Source organism: Felis catus, chromosome B2, assembly GCF_018350175.1.
Source record: "Felis catus isolate Fca126 chromosome B2, F.catus_Fca126_mat1.0, whole genome shotgun sequence".
NCBI lineage: Eukaryota > Metazoa > Chordata > Mammalia > Carnivora > Felidae > Felis > Felis catus.
In genome coordinates this window covers 50083069-50108166 of record NC_058372.1, presented here as the reverse complement: position 1 = coordinate 50108166, position 25098 = coordinate 50083069, and the positions used below count along the sequence as shown (strand labels likewise).

Here is a 25098-nt window from a genome sequence, read left to right as displayed (position 1 = left end):
CCATTCATTGATCATCCCTGCAGGCGCTGCGGCCAGCAAGAAGGCCGGCCTGCAGTTCCCCTCCTTCCACCGGACCTGAGCCGCTCTCAGCCCTGCAACCCCAGGAGTATCCGGCAGCCTGGCCCACCCCTCGGCCCGGCCGCGGCCTCCCTGGCCCTTCCCCTCCCGCGGAGGAAGGAGCGGGCGCCGAGAAGTGGGAAACCCGGGCCCACTTCCTGTCCCGGCAAGGCCGGGCGTCAGCGCCCCCCGCGGCCTGCTCTCTGGGCGCGGGAGGCGGCCGGGCCGCAGCAGAGAGCATGCACTGGGGCGCCGCAGCGGCGGGCCGGGACGAGGGCGCGGGGGCAGGGGGACCTGGCCGCGCTGGTCGTCCCGCGCTCCGGACCGGCCCCACCCCACCCCGCGCGTCCCGGCGGCGAGAGGGTTAAGCGCGCGGGGGGCGGGGCCGCAGCGAGCCCTGAGCGCCGAGTGCGGGCCGCGGGTGGGGAGGGGGCTGCGGCCGGGGGCGGTTCCGGGCGGAGGGGGCGGGGGCGGGGGCGGGCGGAGGAAGGGGGCGGGCCCCAGAAGTTGTTCGGCGCTAGGCCGGCGGGCGGGAGGGCGAGCGGGCAGCGGGCCGGCGGGCGGACCGGGCCGGGGCTGGAGAAGTTTGCGCGGCGGCTCGAGAGCGCAGGGTGCGGGCCCCGCCGGCCGCTGCGCGCCCGCTGCCATGGCTTTCCGCAGGAGGACGAAAAGTTACCCGCTCTTCAGCCAGGAGTTCGTCATCCACAACCATGCGGACATCGGCTTCTGCCTGGTGCTCTGCGTCCTCATCGGGCTTATGTTCGAGGTGAGCGAGACTGGGGAGGGGGTGCCCCCTCTCGTGCGTCGGCCGGCGTAGCCCTGCAGGTTCCGCGGGTACTCGTCTGAGCTGGGGAACCTGGCTGCCATGTATGCTCTCTGCGCCCCGGCTTTGTGCACTCTACGCCCCTTGGCCTCCGGGTCAGCCCGGACGCCACCCTCAGCAATGCGCCGTGGCAGCCGTGCCCTGCTCTGCCGCCCCCTGGAGCACCCACCCTATCTTGCAGCGCTCTCTGCAGCCCTGGATCCTAAGCCTGGCTTCGAACCAACCGCAGCGCTGCCACCCTGGCCCGACCAGTGGGGTTTCCTTTCTGGTGTCCGGGAGCCAAGCCCGGAGACTCCCAGACCCGCAGTCATTGCACAACTCTCCCCCTCCCGAGCGGTGGCTGCCAGCTTCTCTGGGCTTTTCCAGTGGGAGGGACCCTGACTCTTTTCCACCCTCCCATCTGATTTTCCGGGTCTTTTGCATCTTCACCTCTGAAACGTGCTCAGGGTGTTCACGTGTGGCCCTGGCCCCATCCCAGCAGTGCCCTTCTGCCATCCTCCCCCCCCCCCCCCCCCGCCTTCTTTTGCCCTTGCCTAAAAGGCCAGGTTCCATATACCCTTTATGACCCTGTGGACTGTTCCTTTAGAGCCATCTGTAGTGGACCCAGAGCTTCTCACCCGTTACAGGGGCAGGGAGAGAGATGGAAATACTCTCTGCTTTAGGGGAAAGGTGCTTCTCTCAGAGCTGTGGGGGTGGGGGACGAGGATGGGGTCCTACCAGGGACAGCAGTGCACTGGTGCAGGCCTCACCAAGCAGAGAGTGTTAGTGTGTTAGTGAGCCTCCTGGGAGTCAGAATCCGAGGGGGTCCAGGGAACGACTGACTGCTCCGGAGAGGGAGACAAATGTTATATTCAAAGTGGGAGGAACTGGAGGAAAGTGAGTCTAGGGCTTGCTGTGGTGTATCTTGTCTCAAGAGTGAGATTATGTGTGAGTGACACTCCCCTCACTCTCACCGGGTCCTTCCTGCTGGGTAGGATTGCTTATCTGCGTTCTCAGGGATGGGATAGGAAGCTGTAATCATTTATGAACTGCTTCGGAGATGAAGGGTTCCTAGTGTGGCTGATTTCTCCCTCTGTGTCCCTCTATCTCCTCTCTAAGGATGGCAAGGGTTCTCCTTGGCCGGTGAAGCTGCCCTCAGGCTGGGGACATTCTTGTGGTGGTGAGTCAGGGTTGGATGTGTGAATGTGTCCTTGGCTGGGCTTCAGGGTCTGTAGAAGATAAACCTGGGATCAGGATTGGGGTCTGTACTCCAGCTTTTGGTAGTGCTTCTCCATTTCAGCTCCTCCCTCCCTCCCTCCCTCCCTTCTTCCTCTCCTACCCCCTACCCCCCACCCCCCAGCTCTCATGGTATATTGACCCTGACTTTGTCAAGCCAGAGTCATCCCTGGGTCCCAGTCTCTGCTCTGTCACTAGTCAGACTGAAAAATTGACTGCAGCCTCAGTTTCCTCATCATTAAAGAGGTTAGTAAAACCTGTCTTCCTCACAAGGTTAGTTATTGTAACGTTTAACTGAGATCATATAAACGATAAAAGCCAGAAGAGATTCTACAAATGTGACAAATCGCTTGTTCCTGAAGGCCTGTTGTTATTGATCATACTACTAGCTTAATGAAATAAGAGAGAATTTTGTTTTGTCCAGCCAATACCCTCAGTATCTATTTGCTGTCCTCCATTCTAAGAGGCCTCGGAGGGTGCAGTGTCACCAGTCTTGGAGGGTGTGGTTGGAAAGACACATGTGACAGCTGGAGACCTCAGAGCCACATGCTATACAGCCAGCAGAGCCTCTTGCATAGCCTTATGGCCCTCTTTGCTGTGTTTCAGGCATTTGCTAAGGTTTGTGGCTCTGTGGGTTTTATCTTTGCTTGAAAGAGCTGCTTAGGGTTTGAGTTTGGTATCTCCTTCCCTCTCCTGCCTTTAGTCTTCTGGAAAGTCCTACGCATTAAACCTGGAGTTTTGTGGGAGTTGAAAAGTGCGAGGAGCCCTTAATCCCACCACCTGACAGAAGAGAAAGGTCCAGGGTAGAAGAAATAACAACAAAAATGCCTTCCCTGATTTCCCCTCTTGGGACTGGACTGGGGAGCATGGAGAAGGCCCTGGCTGTGAAATGCCTGCGGACTCCCTCTTGCCACCACCCTCTCCCTACAGAAGCTTAGACCTACAGCGGTTGGGCTTATAGGGCATCGGAGGTACCTTGTGATATTGGTGATGTATGCTGGTATGCGAGAGGGTCATGCCCAAACTTCCCTTGTGAAGGACATGTGTTCTGCTGTGTTAGGCACAAAGGTTCTTGTTGTCTATACCTAACAACTGACTCCACAGAGATAGGAGAGACAGTCAGATTTTTGGAGCTCTGCTCTCCCTACTGAATGAGAGCAGAAAGAGCTCAGTTACTCCCAAAGGACCTCAGAGGAACACCTGTGGGCATCTTCACATTTGGAGTAAAGCCATAACCCAGCATAGGACTTACTAGATATTACTTAGGGTTCTGGGTTCTCCCCTGGAGGACTGGTGTATATGTAGGGTACATATGAGCGGGGCAGTCCAGCACTTAACACGCTTTTTCGTAGAAGTGAGGACAGAAGGAGGGGGAAGGGAAAGGGGGACACAGGGAGAGAGGATGTCAGGCTCTTGGGTTTCTGACTTGGGGCAGGGCTAGGATTCCTTCATTCAGAAGCTGAGTCAGGAAAACGCAGTTATGATTCTTCCCACAAAGAGTGACTCTCCTGGCCGCTCCTCCCTCTGGGGTCCCCTGCCCAGCTTCTGCCAGTGAGCTGGACCCCACTGCCCCCACCCCAGGCAGCCACAGCCCCTCGCATCCCAACAGGCCTCCATCTCACCTTGCCCCTTCCCCAATTCACCCTCAGCTCGCCAGCATTTAGAGGGGCTTTCATTTCCCCCTCAGGGATCCTAGGACTTGAGTTCTGTCTCCTGGGAGATGATGACTCCAAATTTCCTCCCTCGGGGGATCCCTTCTTTGGGAACACACATGAAGAGGTGCCCCTCCCTCCTCCTTTTGGTTTAGTTTTGGGCCGTCCTAAAATTCCTTCTCCCATTTCCAAGGCAGGGGTGGATTCTTTGCCCTGAACCCAGGTTTCCTTTCCATTCTGCAATGCTGTTTGGAATAGAGCTGTTCTGTGCAGCCACAGCGCTTGGCTAAAAAATGTCAGGAATGTGGAGCTTTATTTTCCCCCTCCTTCCCTTCCAGCTCTCTCTTTCTTAACTCTGGCTTTTGGGGGAGTTGGTGCAAGTGGGAGTTTTCTACCCCACGGTTTGGTCCTGCAGTCCTGTCTTTGGTGGAGTCCAGTCTGACTCCCCTTCAGGGTGTGGGCGGCCAGCCGGGGGTGTGTGAGTGTGCGTCAGATTTGAAAGCTGCCTGCCCCTCCCCTTTCCCTTTGCTTTCCAGTGTCCCGTTCAGTGCCACGTTTCAAACTGAAACAGGCAGGGGAAGAGGAAAAGTCTCTCATTAGTGAATGGAGAATGAGAAAAAGTGGAGGGTGGGGGGGGGGGGGAGCATCGAACAGAGAGGAAGCAATTATACATTACCTCTAAAATGTCATTTTGAAACAGAAACTTTTTTGTTGGTTTTAAAGCTCATTTGCAGGCCCTGCGGGCTCTGTAGCATGGAAATGTTTCTAGAACTCTAGGCCTGTCGTTTGTAGGTTCGGTTCCTGTTTGGTCTGTGATGACTTGAGGGTTTAGGACCCAGAGAACTTTTCTGGTAGCGGCTGGTTTTGCTTCTTTTGGAGGGAGATGTGGAAGAGCTGCCTTCTTCCCTGTTCCGGACACCGTGATTGACTTGTCAGAATGATGTGCCTGCAGCACGTACAGTGGCAGTCCTGTTAACACACAGGTTCTATGGCTCCAGCTCACACCCTCCCAGACGCACCTGTAGGCATTATGACCTGCGTGAGGCTGCTGGTCCTGTCTGATTATTAGCCTTGTGAAACAGTTTTGCTTCTGTCGTATTTCTGTGAAGAGGTGTGTAAATGGCACAGGCATGCGTCTGTGGACAGATGTTGTTTCTTGGACTACCTTCAGGGTGCTTTTGAAGATGTCTCTTTGCCAGCTTTTGTAGCTTTTGACTTTATACATCATCCTCACTGGCCTCTGACTTAGTCGTTTAGTGTTGTTCTAGAGAAATTAGTCAAGGGAAACTGAGAAGGGTCACTTATTCTCTTGGGTGCTCTCATTCTGTGGTTGGATTTCCACACACATTGCTCAGTGATCTGAGCAACAGAGCAGAAATTTGGAGCTAGTTTCTCTCCTGGTCAAGCCTCAAGTGTAACTGTATCCTATGGGACTTAATGGTGAATCAGCTATCCCTGTTTCTTCCCTTGGCAAAAATGTGCTCTCCGGAAAGGGGGTGTTGATCAGTGAGTTTTTAACCCTTATCTCAGGATGAAGACTGATACCTGTAAAAATGCCCGGCACTCTGCCTGGCACATGGGCACTTAGTCGATGGTCTCAACAAACACGCCCATCACTGCTGCTCTTGGCTTCATTGTTGGGTCTGTGAGTACATCTTCCACCATCAGACTGGCTTGTTGGGCACGGGGGCTGCATTTCATTTTAGATCTGACATGTTTTGCGATGAGACCTTGCCCCCAAGTTTTCCAGTGCTGGCCATTTGCTCACCAGAGGGGATGATTGCTCTACCCTGGGTCCCTCGTTTTCCCCAGGGAGCCTGTGGTACGGTGTTCTTTGGAGAACGTCTGTTTTCTCTCTGACATCTGTCTCATTAGAACACGGGCTGTGGGGTCTCTGTGCGGCCACTGTCAGCCGGTGGAGGAGTAAGAACCATGAGGAGACTGCCCCGTGAGCTAAATAGGTGCCCCTTTTCTCTTGCTCACTCCGTTTTCTGAGCCCTCAGTTGCTCGTTTCTCGGGGGCACTGTCCAGACCAGTCACAACAGAGCGCCTCAGTCCTGACTGTTTGTAGAGCACGCGTGTTGCTATGGTGAAAACTTCACTCTGGCAGGCATGAGCTCCCTTTTGATCTGCTTTGTCGTGGGCAGGGGCCCCAGAAATCACTCTGTGGCATAGCTGATGTACCTCCCGTTCCCACCCTGATAAATGACGAAGCCAGAGGGTTGATAAGACCGGATTAGAGTTCCCAAACTCCAGAAGTGCTTTCTAATCAGCGAGAGCACTATTAGCAGGCTTTGGTGGGAAATTGCACTGATACTATCTCTTAACCTTTTCATCCAGCGCTGTGTATCTGGTATCCATTGGTACCTAATGGTTAAAGAAAGGGGGGAAAAAAAGAGGAAAAGAAAACAGTAAAACTACTAACATGGCTCCTGACACAGCCCTTCTTATTTCACAAGCAGACCTTTATCTTTTACACAGTCTATTGCTTTGCCTTGATTTACCTCCGCTGTCTCAAATGGCCCACGGTAGAGGAGAACCCAACTCAACCTAGTCACAGCTGGTTGACGGTGCAAGTTCACTGTGTGGTTTAAAGAGCTTTGCAGGCAGCTCTTCTGGCCAGTGCAGGTTCACACAGCTTTCTTTGCTTTTCAACAGAGGAAGTGGAGCCAGATTGGAGGCGGGTGGGGGAGGGTGCTCTGAGGCCCCTGGAGCCCACTGGTGAGTTTGTGGGAGCTTAGGGTTAGGTGAGGCGCTGCTCTGTGGCTCTCCGCCTGAGCCACGTTGCCTCTTGACGGCTTCCCTCATTTGTCTGGATGGGTTGGCAACACTTGACATCTGCAAAATGCTTTACTAGCCTCACCCTGTAATCTGGATGGTTTATGGGGGTTGTCATACCCATCCAGAGCCTGGCTTCCAGAGGAGAGACTTGGCCAAGGACCATTCCCTCCTAGTCAGAGTTGGAGCCAAAATAAGAATTCAGCAACGTCTGGCTCACATTTAGAGCTCAGCCCTAATGCTTCCATGAACGAGGAGTCTATGGAATGTAGCCACAGGCTGCTTTATTTTTCTTTGTCTGAGTGGAATCTGTTTATTACCTGGAAGTAATGTCTGCAGGTCATTGTTCCACTTGGAGGCTTTTCTGCCTGGAACAGTCATTGAGATTTGCATCTCCCTGAAAGAGACGACAGAGGATGACCCAAATGTGTGTATCACATGGGAACATAGGTGAATGGGCAGGGGCTTTACCTACTGTGAAAGTTCCTGCCTGTTATTAGCCAGCATCTGTGGAAGAATAGTTTCCTCTGGCTGTTGTATTTTCATTGCCCTTATGGTCAAGTTAATATTGTGGCCATAGCTCAAGGGCATATCTTTTCTTCGCATTTCCCAAGATTAAGGATTAGAGGGAAACCTAGAAGTCATCTACTATGTCTATAGAAGAGGATAATAGACTCCCAGAGGTTGGGAGATTTGCCCAGGATAGTAGAGGGAAGTTTTGGCAAATGTGGGGCTTGAGCATACATCTTCTGACTCAAGTCTAGGGAATTTTCTATGTGTTTATTTGCCCCCTGGAATTCTCGATGCTGCCTTTGAGTGCCACGGTATGTGTAGAAGCCTTGCAATTGATACATCTTTCTTAAGTGTGCTATGTTCATTAGTTTGGCAACTGTTTATTGAGTTCCTGCTGTGTTCCTGTGTTGAGTTCTGGGAACGCAGATGAATAAGGTGGGGTCCTTGTCCTCAGAGAGGTCACTGTGTGGTAGCTTAAAGCTGGTAAGCTATTTGTGGAGGGGAGTCAGGCCTTGAACTTGATGTAAATGGCAGGTGCAGCTTATAGGCAGACTGTTGGGCCTCAACCTTAAGCCACTGCTGTTGGTGGAAGGGGGTGGTTTCTTAAATGTAGGCCCGACACCCTGAGTGTGGAGTTGTCAGTAGTTAGGGGACAAGAGTGGTGGTCATTTCTAGATACCTTGTGAGGCACAGCTGGTGCTCTTAAACTTTACAGCTTTGTGAATAAGTGAACTGACCAAAGGCTCTGTGTGTGTGTGTGTGTGTGTGTGTGTGTGTGTGTGTGCGCACGCGCGTATGCACATGTCCATGTGCACGTGCCACAGATGTGATTTCTAACACCAGGAGGTCTTTATTGATTGAGATTAGGAGAGCTCTTCCATATGATTTCTTAAGATTTTTACCATAAAACTCCAACATGATCTGAAATGTACCTTTTGGGTTAGTGGAGGTGATGATCACACCTGGGGTGAAAAGGACTTACGACTCTGAGCCTCAGTTGCCCTGTCTTTGCAGTAGGGAGAAGATTTCTTAATAAAGCTCCTGAATTTTATAAGAGCAGAGCATTTCCTTTTTTACTTTATTTATTCATTTTATTTTTTTAAGTAGGTTCTATGCCCAACATGGGGCTTAAACTCATGACCTGGAGATCAGGAGTTGCGTGCTCCACTGACTGAGCCAGCCGGGCGCCCCAGGGCCGAGTATTATTATCAGTTTGTTGCTTCATTTTTATCATAAAGATGTAGAGAATCTCTGCAGAGAGTTTTTAAAAGAGACTTTATAGTGACCCACCAGTATTCTGAAGATTTCTGTGGCTTTTGGGGAGACAGAAGGGTGTGTCCTACTTCAAGACAAAGGATAGAGAGGTGATTTTTACAGCCTACCTCTCCCCCAGCTGCTTGCTTTGAGGAATGCCCAGGATCACACTGGTTTGTCAACAAGTGTGTTTGTGCCTGGTATAGGGTGGGATCTGCCAAAAGATAGTGTTGCGAGTCTGTGAGAATGTGGCTTTAGGTTTAAAGGTACCAGGGATGTATTATGGGCTCCTTTCCTGAATGTTAAAAGCAGGCTGGGGGTTCCTGACCTGAAGGAGCAATTCCAGGGTAAGCAGGACTCCCCTCCAGCAATGCCTGGAGCCCTGCAGGAAATCACCAGGCCTGCTTCACAATGCCTGGCTTCCTGCTGAGAATTCCTTGGAACTTGGAGCAGAATTGCACTTTTTAGACCCAACACTTCTGGAGTTGAGAGTGTGTTTAGTGTGTAGCATGACTTTGTACTGGATCAACTTTTGACCTCGTTGGGCAAGGACACACTTGTTTGTATGGATTTTGTGACTGTTGGCCTGGAAGGTGGAAAGGGATGGTTGATAGCTGCTTTCTTTTCCTTTTTTTTTTTTTTTTTTAATTGCAGTTTGCTCTCTGGTTTGGCATGAAGTGTGAACACATGTTCCTCTTCCAGAGTCCTCGAGGCTTGAGCTGTCCTCAGGCCTGGATTCTCCCTTGGGTCCTGCCACTAAATAGCTGCATGGTCCATTCAAGCTGCTCAGCTCTCTGGGCCCCATTGCTTCCCGGGCTGTCTCTTGTTCTGTGGCTCAGTCATGTCCGTTTAACTTGATGATGTACAACAGGGCTGGGGATGTGTAGACAACTTAAGTTGTCAGTCAGAAATTGGGAGGGGAGGAAAGGGGGCACCTTCCTTCCCCCTCTTCTCCCCCAGCCATATAGACTTTGGGGTTAGTCAGAATAAAGTTGTGCCTCCATCGGGTTAAGTGGTCTCAACTTCTCATCTTAGTTTCATTTCTTCTTTGCGTCGAAATCAGGTTCTAGCCTAAATTTGGGTTTGATGCAGAGTCCAGCTTAGTGGAACCAGCTTTGGAAAAGGAGAAAATCCTTATATTAGAAAGGAACTGTCTGGAGTCAGGGGAGAGGCTAGGCTTCGTTTGTGACTTTCAAGCCAAAGGCCCTGTGGCCTCTCTAAGGCCGATCAGGGGGTTGAGGCAGAGCAAGAAGAATGGCCCGTGTTTTCTGCTCTGCTGTGCGCGTTTTATCATCCTGGTCTTCTGAGTATGATCTGGGGCCCTGGGCTTGAGCAGATTTTCATATTCAGTGATGTGCTTGTCGTGTACACATTACACTCATCTGTGGCTTTTTTCTTTTCTTTTTTCAGATCAGTAGTGTCTGACCCATGATCTACCATTTGTATCCCCTCTGCCCCCAAGAGTGTTCTCAGGGCTTTGCCTGACTGACTACAACCACTTCTTCTTCTTCTTTTTTTTTTAATGTTAATTTACTTTTGAGAGAGAGACAGAGACAGAGACAGAACACGAGCAGGGGAGGGGCAGAGGACAGGGAGACACAGAATCTGAAGCAGGCTCCAGGCTCTGAGCTGTCAGCACAGAGCCTGACGCGGGGCCTGAACTCCTGAACCGTGAGATCATGACCTGAGCCAAAGTTGGATGCTCAACCGACTGAGTCACCCAGGTGCCCCAACAACCACTACTTGTGAAGCATCTTCCATCACTCTGACCAAATAGCAGGCTTTCTTCCTCAAAATTATAAGAGTGAGGAAGAGGTAGAGAGGGACGAGGCAGTGCTTAATGACCTTGTTCTGACGCCTAGCTTCAAGTAGGAGTTACACGTCACATCTCATATTTGAAGTATCACAGTGTTTGGTTCACCAAAAGTAGTCCACACCTGTGGCATCCAGCAGGTGGCCACTAGCCACATTTGGCTTTTCTAGTGCAGTAGAATGAAGTGAAATTAAAAATTCGGTTCCTCAGGGCAATGAGAAAGAACGAAATATGGCCCTTTGTAGCAACATGGATGGAACTGGAGAGTGTGATGCTAAGTGAAGTAAGCCATACAGAGAAAGACAGATACCATATGTTTTCACTCTTATGTGGATCCTGAGAAACTCAACAGAAACCCATGGGGGAGGGGAAGGGGAAAAAAAAAAAAAGGTTAGAGTGGGAGAGAGCCAAAGCATAAGAGACTCTTAAAAACTGAGAACAAACTGAGGGTTGATGGGGGGTGGGAGGGAGGGGAGGGTGGGTGATGGGTATTGAGGAGGGCACCTTTTGGGATGAGCACTGGGTGTTGTATGGAAACCAATTTGACAATAAATTTCATATATTGAAAAAAAAAAAAAATAAAATAAGAAAAAAAAAATTCGGTTCCTCAGTCACACTAGGCACGTTCGACATCTCAGGAGCACAGCTATACATAGAGTGTTGCCACCACCACAGAGAGTTCTGTTGGACCACGTAGGTGCACATGTTCCTTTCTGAGGGCTTTCATAGTAGTAAGCAGTGGTTCATGCTGTGGTTCTGTGGGGGAACCATTAGAGGCCCTGGATCACGGTGGCTAAGGTCAGGGCCCTACTACCAGTCCGCCTGACTTTGAACTCTGGTTCACCTTGTCGTCTTGGTAAAGGATCTAACCTCTCTGTGCTGCCATTTCCTCATCAGTAAAAATATGCCCGAAAGTTGTTGGGAGGATTAGAAGCATTGATATAAAATATGTCAGAAAGGTTGACATAAATAGAGCACCTAGAAGAAGGTGTGGTACAGGAGCTCAGTACCTGCTGCCTGTTGTCCTTCCTACACTTGAACAGCGCTGGAGTGACACCTTAACTCTGCAGAAACCCCCTTTGCAGCTGCCTCATCTGTTTGGAGCATAGCTGAGAAACAGGATGCAGGGGGAGGTCCCGGAGCAGCCCAGTGATGGCCCCAGACCTGTGTCCTGACACCACACCTAGGCTAGTTGCTTGGGCTTTGACCTCTACTCAAAGCCCACCAGCGCTTACTTTTCATACAGCTCTATGAAGCTTGATTATCTCGTTCCCAAGATTACAGAAGGAAGATTAAGTTAGAACGGGAGAAGTGGCTGGGGTAGCTGATGTTTGGGAGGACTACCCCATTCCTAAACACTTAAGAGTCATAAGAAATGGGGTGCCTGGATGGCTCAGCCAGTTAAGCGCCCAACTCTTGATTTCGACTCAGGTCATGATCTCACAGTTCGTGAGTTCAAGCCCCACATCGGGCTCTGCTGACAGTGTGGAGCCTGCTTCCAAGTCTCCGAGTCTCTCTCTCCCCCTCTCTCTGTCCCTCCCCTGCTTGCTTCTCTCTCTCTCTCTCTCTCTCTCTCTCAGAAAAAAAACCCCAAAACAACAACAACAACAACAACAAAACAAACTTAAAGTCATAAGAAATGAAAAAAAAAAAAAAAGCAAACATGCGTACTTGGTGTCCCTTAGTATATGCACAGATGCACAGACAACTTGTATAGATTTTGAGGTTACCATGGTAGACTAGCACCAGATGGTACTCGATCATAATTATCTGCAGGGAAAGTGAAAGGTATGTAGGATGCTCACGTGTTTAGGAACATTTCTGTCCACAGTGATTAATGCTGCAGTTTCAGTACCTAAATCTTCAGCAATATGGAAGCTTTGGATATCCAGAATGATTCAGCCCCAGACATTTCTGGCCAGTCACAGATTTTTTTTGTAGCCCTGAAATAAAAGGCAAAGTCGGTCCATTGTGCAGTGTACTTTCTCACCCAAGAAATGTGGAAGAAACTTTGCTGACATTCTTATCGTCTAGTCTGGGAAATCCCTTCATTCAACACTATTCAACCACCTGCCGTTCAATTTTCTTCTTTTTCTAATCATTCAGTAAATACATCTCTGCACAAAACTCTGAAGTGTGTAACGGAAGCCAGCTGACATAGTTGCTGGCATGACTTGCTCTACTGTGGTCCATTTTGGAGCTTCCAAACGAAGAAAATGAGATGCTGCTCAGCCACTGTTCCTGGAGCCTCGTGGGTCCAGCATATTCTAGGCCTGACAACTGTGCCTTGTCAGATTATCAGTGGCCACTTACACCACCTTTAGCGTATAGCTGTGGCCAGGTGTAACTTGACCAATGTTGCTGGCTTCTCAGTCTCACCATTTGGGTTGTTTGCTCACATGGCCCGATAGATGTGTGTCTAGACTGAGCTGATTCCGATCACTTGCCACCTCTTTCTACAAACCTTGATTAAAGAGCTTTTTTGTGAGGCATTGTTCTAGATGCTGGCAATACAGGGGAAAGACATGCTGCCCAATTACAAGGAAGAACCTTACCATCTAATAAGGGAGACAGATGAAGGGAAACAAGTACAGTCTCTTGATGATGAGTATTCCAGTTGAGCCGCCATATTTGTCTTCTGTGTTTGGCACACAGTGGTGTTCACTAGGTAGTGGTCTGCTGGAGGGGATACTTTGGGAACATGGAGGAGGGGCTCCTTGCCCAGAATAGGGGTAAGTGCATGCTGGGTAAGGCCAGGGAGAGAAGAGGATGTGAGAGGACACTAGGCAAGGGGATCCGCTTGTCCCTGTGAATGCACAGCTGGGGCTGGCATGAAGCACGGGGGTACTCAGCAGGCTAGTGTGATAGGATGCTCTGGGTGAGACTGGAAATGAAGAGTCTGGCCAGGAGGCTGTGGCACTGATCCATGTGAGAACTGCTCCCTCCCCAAAATTTCAGTCTCCTTCCAACCTGGAGGAGGCACCAGGACCCCCACGCTGATGTCAATTCAGAGGCTGCTGGAACTGCAGGGTCTCTCCTCTTCCAGTTCTCTTTCCCCAGGCATGTTATGTGACACAGGCAAGCTACAAGGCAGTTGTGGGGGGCAGGCAAGGACAGCTAAAGCTAGGAGAGAGGAACAGCTTTTCTTTAGACCTTATTGTAACCCTGAGGCATGCATTGATGTGATGTTGCTCTTGAATATGAATATCATTGTTTGTCTTGTGTTGCCTTTGCATTATCACTGACATGTCCTTTGAACTTATTTAAAAGGTATTTTTTTTGCATCTAATGTGATTTCCAATTTTTTAAAAAGTAGGGAGGGCCTCAGCTAGATGGAACATCTTTTTCTCCACCTTTTTTTCTTTTTTTTTTTTTTTTAGTTAAATAAGCCACGAAGAAGTTTGCACTCAAGTACTGTGGCCTAAGGAAGCTGGTGCTGTTCCTGTGTTCAGAGGAGATGGAGGGAGGCGGAGCATTTTTTTTTTTGTAGAGGCTTTTCTAGGGATAGGTGAGGTGGGGACGGACATGTAGGGGTTCACTGGTGGACAGAGGAAGGTAGGCACGGCCTGTAGGTAGCATTTCATTTGCTCTAAGTTATCGAGCACTCACTGTATACTAGAGTATACCCATATCGTGTCAAGGAGTACCCCACAGCGGTGTCAGTAAATAATTCTTTGAAATGTGCTTGGGAGAATGAGGAGTAGCTGATCTGTCACATGCCTTCCATCTCTAAACTTTTGCAGACCCTTAGAAACAGATGCATTGAGATTTGCCTTTGTGTGATTTCTAGCACGTTATTTGAACACCTGGGGGTTGTCTTCCCAAGACCTGTTGGTGATCATCCACTATTTTACGAAACACCCCGGACTCCCATGGTTGGTTTACATTGTCTCCGGAGGACAGAGAGAAAACAACCATGTGTGTCCGGACAGAAACCCACAGTGGCCACTTCTCCCTTTCCTTGTTCCCCATATCGAAGTCCCAGCAGTTTTACCCCTGCATTTGCTCCCAAGTCCCCTCTCACACTTCACTGCTCTTTGGCCTTAGCTCAGACTCCTGAGTGGTTATACGGGTCCTAGCTTGGACCTCAGCCTCTTGTCTGGTCTCCTGTCCACTCCCTTTCCTCAGAGCTACCACCGATTGTCATCTTCAGACACAGAGCCGACCATGGGGCTCCCTTACTTAAAATCCTTCCATGGTGCCCACCTAAAGTCTAGGCTGCCTAGCGTGGCATGCTGGGCTCCCCCAAAGCCTGACCAGCCTTTGTCCTGGACCCCCTCTGTTCCTCGCTTGGGCCCTGCCCTGCCTACCCCCAACGCAAACCACCTACCTGAGGTTCCAGAACATCCTCTCTCTGTGCCTGCCTGCTTCCGTTCATGCTTCCGCCCACCCCCAGGTCTTCTCCTTCCCCCTTCTTGAACCCCTGCCTCCCATATCACACAGCCGCCACCTGCTCCAAACGTTGTCCTCAGCCCTTCTTCCTGCCTCCTTTCTGTCTACCTCTCTATTTCTCTTGTTTATTCATTCAACCAGACTCAGACCGAGCATTTGCTCCCTGCCAAGCACTGTTCTTGGAGCTAGGTAGGATAAAAGATGAAAAGGCGAAGGTTCTGCCATCGCGGAGCCAAGAGTCCTTAGGGAGGTGACAGTGTCACTGCCACTCCTGTGTGTAGGAGGTACACTTCGAGAGTCAGGGAGGGGAGCATAATTCTCCTGGGAGTATTAGGGACAGTTTATTTGAAAATGGAGAAGTTTGGGCTGGGCCCTGAGGCCTGAGGGGCATTGGCCAGGCAGAGAGGACATGTGTAAAGGACAGAGATGTGCAGGTGGGTGATGTGATAAGTGGCTCCATGTTACCAAAGTGGGGTGGGGGTGGGGAGTAAGGAAGGAAGTGAGGGAAGATGAGTCTGGACTGGCAGGCAGGGTTCGGCCCATTGGTGGCCCTTGTTCAAAAGTTTGGATTTACTCCTCAGCTCAGGTAATAGGGAGCCATTGAAGTTTTCCCGAGTACAGGAGTTACTTCATCACATTTGTACTTGGAAGGTCACAGGCAGTAGGGCTGAAGCGTGTTCCTTGCACTTGCTGTGAGCTCCCTGAAAGGAACAGGTTGCTTTACATTTTCTCAGTATCCCCAGCACCTCTGTGCCTAATGTGTAGTTGGTGTGAATTGATTGAGGATGGGCTTGTGCACACACAGGATAGTGTGCATCTTGAGTTGCCTTTCTGCTGCTGGTGGTCATGTGCACCTTTTTCTATTCATGCTGTCTCTTCTGGGTTCTCAGGTACCCAGTAAGAGGTGCTCGTGAGCATATTCGGAATGCCTGCTACTTTAGCATGTGCACACAGGGAGGGAACCTATAATCCTAGCCATTTAAAGCTTTTAAACATTTTTTTTGAATAGACAATATTTGGCAGTGCAGTCACATTATTCAAAAATCAAAAACATTAAAAAAAAAGAATACATTGAAAGTGTCCCTCCCTGACCTCTTCTTATCTACCTCCCCTCCCCTGCCCCTAGGTAGCACTTTCATTTATTTTTGTGTATCCTTGAATTTATTTATGCAAATACAAGCAGCTATAAATTATATGATAGATTTTGCATATATAGAGAGTACATATACACATGTGATATGCACACATGTATATGTAACATATACATATGTACGTATGTGTGTATATGTATGTGTGTGTATTTCCTGTCCCCCTCTCTTGCACAGAACAAAGTGTATTATCTACACTGTTCTGCTCCTTGCTGTTTTTGGTTAACAAAATATCCTAGAGCTCTTTCCATGTCAGTATGCAGAGAATTTCCTCATCAATATGTAAGCTTGCATAGTCTCCCATCATGCAGGTACACTGGACTTCATTTAATCAGTCCCCTTTTGATGGATACCTGGGTTGTTTCTAATTGTTTGCTCTTATAAACAATGCTGCAGTGAATATCTTGGTACATAAGTCATTTCATGTCTATACAGCCATATATCTCATAACATTTTCCCAGAAGCAGGATGACTGGGTCCAAGCATAAGTGCATTTGCGTTTTTGACAGATATTGACAAATTGTCCTCGTCCTTTATTTTTTTAATGTTTTTATTTTATTTTTGAGAGAGAGAGAGAGAGAGAGAGAGAGCATGAACAGGGGAGGGGCAGAGAGAGAGGGAGACACAGAATCCAAAGCAGGCTCTAGGCTCTGAGCTGTCAGCACAGAACCTGATGCAGGGCTTGAACTCACGGACCGTGAGATCATGACCTGAGCCGAAGTCTGACGCTTAACCAACTGAGCCACCCAGGCGCCCCTCCTTGTCCTTTTTAAATACCACATTGAAACCAAGAAATCAGCCATAGACTCTTTATTGTGTGTCGTTGAAAATCTAATACCAGGGGCGCCTGGGTGGCGCAGTCGGTTAAGCGTCCGACTTCAGCCAGGTCACGATCTCGCAGTCCGGGAGGTCGAGCCCCGCGTCGGGCTCTGGGCTGATGGCTCAGAGCCTGCAGCCTGTTTCCGATTCTGTGTCTCCCTCTCTCTCTGCCCCTCCCCCATTCGTGCTCTGTCTCTCTTTGTCCCAAAAATAAATAAACGTTGAAAAAAAAATTAAAAAAAAAACAAGACTGCTTTAAAAAAAAAAAAAAAAAAAAGAAAATCTAATACCACTGCCTGCATTGATCTTGTTCACTGCTGTATTCTTAGCAACTAACATGGTGCCCGGCATGTAACGGGAGTCAAATACTTGGATTTCTAAATGACGTTGTTTGGCATGTTCGGATAATGGGGTTCTTCCCTATTGATTATCTTTCAGCTCTTCTGTGATGTGTCTTTTCTGTCCGGCCCTTTATACAAATTTTTCCCTCAGGACACCATCCTGCTTTCACTTGGCCATGGTTCCTCATTCCTGAGGCCACAACCCCCTTTTTTTGGAATGCCCTGCTTTGCCCTACTGGGCAGGGTGCTTCCTTCTGCCTCAGCAGTTCCCTGGGCCCTCCTAACACAGTTCTCATCATTGCCCCGCCTCCATGGTGTGTGGCCTTGTCTGTCTCCAGGGCTTGACTGGGAGCTCCGCCAGGACGGGAGAGGGTCTCGCTCACCATTGTGTCTCTAGGCCCCAGCATGATACTTGGCATTCTGGTGGTTCTCCTGTAATATTCTTGCAGCAAATAAGTGGTAACTTGGAATTATCAATTGATAACCACTTTTCAAAGGATTTTTGCATATTTAATTGAGATATAATTCATATACTGTAAAATTCACCCATTAGAAGTGTACAGTTCAGTGGTTTTTTTTGTATATTCACCATGTTTTGCAACTATCACCATTTTCTCATTCTAGAATATTTCCGTCATTCCCCAAAGAGACCGGTTAGCAGTCACTTCCCATTGCTCCCCCACCCCCAACCACTAATCTGCTTTCTGTCCGGATTTGCCTGTTCTGGACACATCGTGTAAGTGGGATCATAGAACATGTGGCCTTCTGTGACCGTGTTCTTTCACTTAGCATAATGTTGTCAAGGTTCGCCCATGTTGTAATGTGTGTCATTCCTCTTTATGACTAATATTCCACTGTATGCAATTACCACATTTCGTTTGTTCACTCGGCCGTTGATGGACATTTGGGTTGTTTCCACCATATTACACGAATGATGCTGCTGTGAACATTCATGTATGAGTTTTTGTGTGGACATAATATTTTCCGTTCTCTTGGGCACATACATAGGGGTAGAATTGCTGGGTCACCAGATAATTTTAATACAGGAAAGGAGCCAGGACTGAAACTATAATGTGAACAGTTTGTCTTTTGGATCTGAGAGTTGTATCTCAAGGGCCAGCGTTGCAAATATTGCTCATTCTTATCCAGGCTTCTCACAACAGTGCTGGCTTATTGAGAGTTGTATTTAATAGACTGTGGCTCAGTAATCATCTGTGATTCTGAGGCAAATATTGTCAGAGTTTACACAACACAATTTACTGAATTCTTACCATGTGCACCGTGCTAACTATATGGAGCTGCCAAAATACACAGGACACAGCTCTTGCCCTAAAGTCGTCATTCATTTGAAGCAACCTAAATATCCATCTGTAGTGAACCTATTAAGTAAATTACGGTAGAGTCATGCAGTGGAATCCTCTACAGCTGTTTAAAAGAGGATAAGGTCAATCCTTAGGTACTGACACGGACTGATGTGTGAGGGAAAAAATAGGTTAGAGATTAGTATGTCCAGGGTGAGCCCATTTTAATAAAAAACTTATGTTTATGTATACACAGTCAAAATCTGGAAGGATCACAGGAGACTGTCCACATTTATTATGTCACTAGGAGGTAGATTATGGAAGATGTTGGCTTTCAGTGTTCTGTGTTTCCCTTTAGAAATTTTTTTTTTAATGTTTATTTACTTTTTGAGAGAGAGTGAGAGAGACAGAGAGTGAGCAGGGGAAGGGCAGAGAGAGAGAGGGAGACACAGAATCTGAAGCAGGCTCCAGGCTCTGCACTATCATCACAGAGCCTGATGTGGGGCTTGAACCCACGAACCATGAGATCATGTCCTGAGCTGAAGTCAGAAGCTTAACCGACAGAGCCACCCATGCGTCCCTCCCTTTAGAAATTTTTTTACACTAGGTAGATAGAGCTTTTAAATTCAAACTTAATTAAACTCATTAAGTTCATGAAAAGAATTTCCCTGATTCTATTTTAGAAAAAGCTTGAGGTAAAAATTCTGTCAGAAAACACTAGATATCAATGTAGGATCTAATATGACATATCAGCACATGACTAAATGCTGACTAAATTAGTAGTAAATAGTCTTATAAGCAGTGTACCCAGGGATAGGAGGGCGTTGAGACTCTGGAAGTTAGGGAAGCTTCATGAAAGAAGGGTAGGACTTTGCTTGGTCCTTAAAGAATGGTGACATTTATATAGCACTTCCCAGTTTATTGAGCCAAAGAATAAATGCATACCAAGTGCTAACCTTGTGCTGAATACTGTAATAAGTCAGCACTTTACCTATCTTCTCATGAGCAGTCTGCACACTCACCCTGTGAGGGAGATACTATGATTACTCCCATTTTACAGATGAGAAAACTGAGGTTTAGAAAGACTGAGTAACCTGACCAGGTCCCCGTCAGTCATAATGTCAGAATCAAAATTCAAAGCCCCTTTGCTAACTTCAGAGCCTGTGTTCCATACTTCATTTAAAGGGCAGGAGACACTGAGGCCTAGAAAGTTTAAATAATTTTCCTGAGATCACACAGTTAGGAAACTGGGGAGCCAGGATCTGAACTCAGAAAATTCCATTGGGATCTCTGGGGTTGGTAATAGGAGGCTGGAAGGTTCTGGGTCAGAGAGGTGTGTGAAACTTCTGTGTATCATGCCCCCTTTGGAGATTCATGTATCATATAAACCTATTAAAGTAGCGTCCTACATTTCTGACCCACCTGACCATCTCGCTCAAGTAGTGTTCAGTAACATCACATAGACCTCGCTTTGTGAAACGCCGCCCTCCCGTCCTGTGAGGCTGCACGCGGGAAGGGTGTTCATGAGCAGCCTTCTCTCTCCTTTAATAAAGAGAAATGCCAGCTTTAGCGTCGAGGTTGGAAGTATATGAGGAAGAGTGTATTTGTCAGAACGAGTGGAGCAGAATTCCCTGGCTGGACGTGAGGCCACATCTCTACCCACCTATACAATTTATCGACTCCTCCTGCTTTAGAACACCTGGAAGAACCTACCGAGTGTCATATTTGCCATCTCTTTGTGACTTTTTGTTTCTTACAGAAACATGATCCACTGTCGATAACAGTTACCTCACTAAACCTTCCCCCATACTTCTTAAATTATTCAGCCCACACTCTCTCAGCTTTCATAAAGTATTAGAATTAATGCGTGCTACCTCGTCCCCCACCCTGTACCATGTGTTACTGTTTTTTTTCCTAAAAATCATGGTCAAATACTCTCGAAATAAATACTCAAAATTAAATTTACTCTCCTAACCATTTTTTAAGTGCACAGTTCAGTAGTGTTAAGTACACTCACATTGTTGTACAATCTCCAGAACTTTTAATTCATTCCACAAGTATTTATGGAGCTCCTTGAACTCCGGAGTGCCTGGGCCACCGGGATGGTTAAGACACACTTTCTGTTCCGTTTGATGAGGAAGACGGATGAGAAAACCAGTGCTTTCAGTTCAGTATGGCCAGAGTTGCGAGGTGCTCCTTATGGGATTGGATCCTTAGGGGGCTTCTGTGCTTTGGGATGTGACCTCATTACCACCCAGTGGTTCAGGGCACCCCCTCTTCTGGCTTCTTGGTGGCTACTTGCTGGCTGCTTCTTGCCCCATCGCTCCCTGGAGCAATTTGCCACCTCTGCTGTCGGAGCCCGGGGAGGAGTTGGTACATGGTGCCTGTGTGAGGGCCAAGCTCTGTAGCTGAGCCCACGTGGCCCGGGGCGGGGGCAGGGTGGGAGAAGGGTGCTGTTGCCAAACCCAGAACTCAAATCAAATCAAACCCCAAATCAATGGTTTGCCCAAATATAGTAACCTAGACCTTCCACCCATTGCGTTTAACCTAAATGTGCTGTCCTTCAGCCTGGAAGCTCAGCATCCTCCAAGAATGACTTACATGATTCTTCTTAAGTGCTGTTAGTCCGTTTTCCTTCTGAAAACCAACCACAGTGACGTGGCCGAAATCCCAGACTAGGGGCATGTGAGAAACTAAACAGATTGGAGAGGACTGGCTCCAGGTCATGTTTGGTTTTGTGCATTTTCACGGAGACGTCTTGGAAGTGAAGGACAGTCATGGCATTCTTGTATAGTACATAGAGCTCCTTGTAGAGAAAGTTTATTATGATGATGAGCTCACAGGCTCCCCTCCTTCCCCTGAAAAATAGACTGCAGGTTTAAGGCTCATTTGCCTTAGCCATCTGGATACGTACCCTGATTCTCCATTGCATGGTGCCAGACTGTACTGGGTTTATAAATACCATGAAGTGTGCACAGGTTTGGAATGCAGGCTTTGAATTCACATTGCCTCATTTCTTACCAGCTCCCTCACTTCACTGGATAACTTGATTAACTTACTTAACCGTGCCCTAGTGTTTTTGCCAGTAAAATGGGAATGCAGATAATTGTGCTTACGTCATGAAGTTTTTGGAAGAATCAAGGAAGCTAATAATGCCTATATGACACTTTTACATAGCTTGATACCACGTAAGGACTCCATCGGTGTTAGTTACTCATGAATATTAATTAATCAATTCCATGACAATTACAGCTGTCATTCTGCAGCCATTTTTCTGTGCCTCTCGTTTTCTCATTCCGTATTAGTTATGTATAGTCTATACATTCTGGTGCATCCATTCTGCACCAGATATACCTTTCACACTCAAACACTGTTCCCTGGGCCACCACGACTGTTAAGAAGCGTGCAGGTTGAGTCCATGTGAAGGCTTCTCCTTGATGGGCTCGGAGCCTGAGCCCCCAGTCCGCGGTTCTCCTTGTGAATGCCTTTCCTTTCCAGAATTACTTCTCTCCTTTTCCCTTTCTCAGAAATCATATAGCTTCAGTACTGCTGTCTTCCTTTCCCACTTGGAAAGGTTATGAGGTTAAATAAGTGGAAATCAGCTGCTTGAAATATTTTACATTGAGGCATGACCTGTCATGGCATCTTTTTCAGTAATAGGGATTTTGCATTTTATGAATTACTTTGTTGAAGGGCTTTTTTTTTTTCTGTTTGAGCACCACCTTTATAAACAGATTTCCTCAAGCTCTTTCACTTAGCACAGTTGATTTAATTTCTATTTGTTCTTATGCCCAGACGCTATGGTTTTCATGCTTGTAATAAAAATACACAGACCAAATCCTGATTTTTTTTCCCACTCAATATTATATCCAAATATTTTGAGATGTTAGCATTTTTAAAAGATGAGGTTGTTCCTAAATGCCTACCAGTAAGGAATTGGTTAAATTTCAAATGGTGACGTACATCAATATACAATGTCATTGAATAATGTCCAAGACATATGGCTGTGTTTTTTAAAAAGCAGATTACAGAATGCCATATTGTTGTAGGACTTTTTCTGTAAACATTTTTTTTTTATTTTTATAAAAAAATGTCTCTAAGAATAATCAGGGTGTAGTCAGTGGTTTTCTCTGTATAGTGAAATTTCATGTAATTTTTATTTTTTCTCTGTATATTTCAATAAAATCAGAAAAGTCACATTAAAGCTGTTCTATTTTAGAAAGAGAAAGATGGCAAGGTTGGATCAGTGACAGCCTGTTGCTTGGAGAGCAGGAAAGGTGAATGGAGCATAGAGGGAGAGAAGCTGGAGCCTGGATGGCAGGCTGGTGTGTGTGGGTGGGATAGGGCAAGCAGGGGGAGGGGCTTCAGCAAAGCAGTTAGGAGATGCCCCACAGAGAAGCCCTTGCCCTTGATCTTAGAGAGGTCATTCTCACCTACTATAAATAAAATCTTTACTTTTCAGAAGCCTTTTGAAGAATGGCTCAGAGGGTGAAATATGGATATTTTAAACCATTCCGAGAAGCCTATACAAAAGCACCAAGAAAAATGCAAGTCAGGATTGACTAGAAGTGGAAATGAAACTTCTCAGTTCCAGATATTAGCTAGAAAAGTCACATGAATGAAATAGCCTGTGTTGAAAATTTAAGCTTTTAAAAACAGCAATTGAAAATTTAAAGTTTCAATGCCAGCCCAGCAGCCCACTGTTGCCCAGTAGTGGGGCTGTGGCCACTCAGGCCACTTTTGGGTGAGACCTACTCACTTTGGTTTACAGAGCACCCCCCTCATCCCCCCACCCCAGCCCTTCCAAGGGCATAATAAACAGGTGCTGAGGGCAGGGCAGGACAGTATGGTCCAGGAGATTTTGTGAAGTTAGAGGACTCAACTGCCTTGAAGAATCTCCAGACCAACAGCCTCTTGCTCAGTGCTGGTAGTCTAGGACTGGGGGCTCTATTTCCCTGCCCAGGGTCTACATTTACCTGTTGTCTGGGGGTGGGTGGTGGTGGTTGCCTTATCAGCACATATTTGTTAAACCCAATTTATATGTAGAGGGAAGGGTAGGGGATGGGACAGCACTTAGCCCTGAACTTCCAGTGACTTGCCATCTGAAAGAAATGATAAGTGACAGAAAATGGTAAGTGACAAAACCACGATAAAAAATAAGGAGAAAAATGACTAGTTGTTACTTAAACTGAATACCATGATGTGCCAGGCCTTGTGCTAGACTTGACCTTCTCATCCCACTCATCCCCTCAACAATTTCTTTAATAGATTCTATTATCTCTGTCTACACCAAACAAGCTAAACAACTCCATCTCAGAGTTAGTGAGGGCAGATTTGGGATTTTAACACTGGTCTTTCTGAATCTAAAACCCAGGCTCTTAACCATCGTGCACCCCTGCCTCTCAGCAAGGAGGTATAGAAAGTAGGTGCTTCAGATAGAAGGGAAGGAAGCAGCATGGGTGCTGGTGGTATGATGGGGGAGAAGGCTCCAGGGAGGTGAGCTCAGAGCTGGCCCTGAAAGGAGGTCAAAGCAGAGGCATAAATGGAAGGCAGAACAGAGGGCTGGTATTTCAGGCAAGAAAAAGGGTTCAGAGAAATGAAGAAAGCAGTTAATAGGTATAATGCTACAAAAAGTTCTTGGGCCACATAGGCTTGGGAAATGCTAAGCTAAACAGGTTTATTTACTGCAAGACTTGTCAGAGCCTTTAATGTAGTAATAATGAATATTGTATATCTGCACCAAACATATTTGTTGACCTTGGAGAGTATTTCATGGAATAATAATCTAGAATATCCTTTGGCACAGCCAGGGCTGTTGTACTGAGTTTGTTGGGGGAGTTGCAGTAATCAGAGGAGGAGAGGGAAGGAGGTTCAAGAATGTCAGATTAAAGAGATATATCCTCTAAGCAGTGGGGAGCCATGAAGGGGGTACCCATTGTTTATGTTATGTATAGCCTGGTTGTTCTGTTCAGGATGGTGGGGGTGGGTTGGGGTTGAGTACTGAGGCAGACCATCCAGTTAGAAGGCTCTTCTACAGGCTAGTATGAGAGGAGGGTGTCAGGCATTTTAGTAGCAGTGTGAGTGGAAATAATGGATTTAATAAAATAGTAAAGGAAAGAGCCAACAGGTGGCTGGCTGTAAGGGATGGTGGGCAGCCTAGGATATGGGCAAGTATAGGGATGTTTCCTGGGCACCAGCTTTTGGAATAAAGACATGAGGTTTGACTTGGGGTGTGCCCAGTGAGAGCTGGTGATGTGCTCTTTAGGTAGAGATGCAGGAATATCCTCCAGGAGAAAGATCTGAGTGGGGAAGGTAGACTTGAGAGTCACTGGAATCAAGGCAACCGCTGTGGCAGGGATTTCCAAGGGAGCAAGAAGGGCTGGGCTTGAACTCTGTATCTGGAGGTGAATCCCTGTCCTGGCAGCGTGTGGGGAAAGATCAGTGGAAGTAGAGGAACTTCTGTGAACACGCTTTAAAAAATAAGAACCCTGAGGCCTAGCGAGGGGATGGGAGCAGCCTGAGGCCCTACATCTGGTTTGTGTCTGAGCTTCCCCAGCACCTCCCAGTGCTTTTTCTCATTTGCTCTTCAGGGCTGCTGACTTCCTCTCCTCAGTAACATATATAGCCGTCTGGGGTTAGACATTTGCAGGTGCTCCAGGAAGGCTACAGGTGGCCTTCTGACCAGGTGTGGCCACAAAATGCCCACCAGGACTTTTGGCTTGTCTGTTCTTGTCCCCTAAGCCTTTCTGCAGGGCGGCAGAAGGGCCTGTGTGGCCTGGGGGTCTTGTTTGCTGGACTGTCTCCTCTGAATCTTTCCCCCGCACCCCCCCCACCCCCTCCCACCCCCCCGGACTGGGGTAGGGGAGCCTGAAGTGTCTGTCTTTGAGACTGGAGACCAGGATGTCTGCGTGGGACTGCTGGCTCTCTGTGCCCTCCACCTTGCCTGGCCTCCTCCGTCTGGGGCTGAATATGGCCCAGAGCCTGCTTGTCAG

At 47.9% G+C, this 25098-nt stretch overlaps 1 protein-coding gene across 2 annotated transcripts in view; it reads left to right on the top strand.

Annotated features, from left to right (window-relative positions):
* The first annotated feature begins 695 nt into the window (after positions 1-695).
* The window catches only part of TRAM2 (translocation associated membrane protein 2), an 83411-nt gene continuing 59008 nt past the window's right edge, over positions 696-25098 (top strand). For both annotated transcript variants that reach the window (XM_045057645.1, XM_003986235.6), the window contains exon 1: positions 696-823. In XM_045057645.1, coding sequence (XP_044913580.1) covers positions 704-823 — 120 coding nt within the window. In that variant the 5' untranslated portion in view covers positions 696-703. The remainder of the gene's footprint in view (positions 824-25098) is intronic.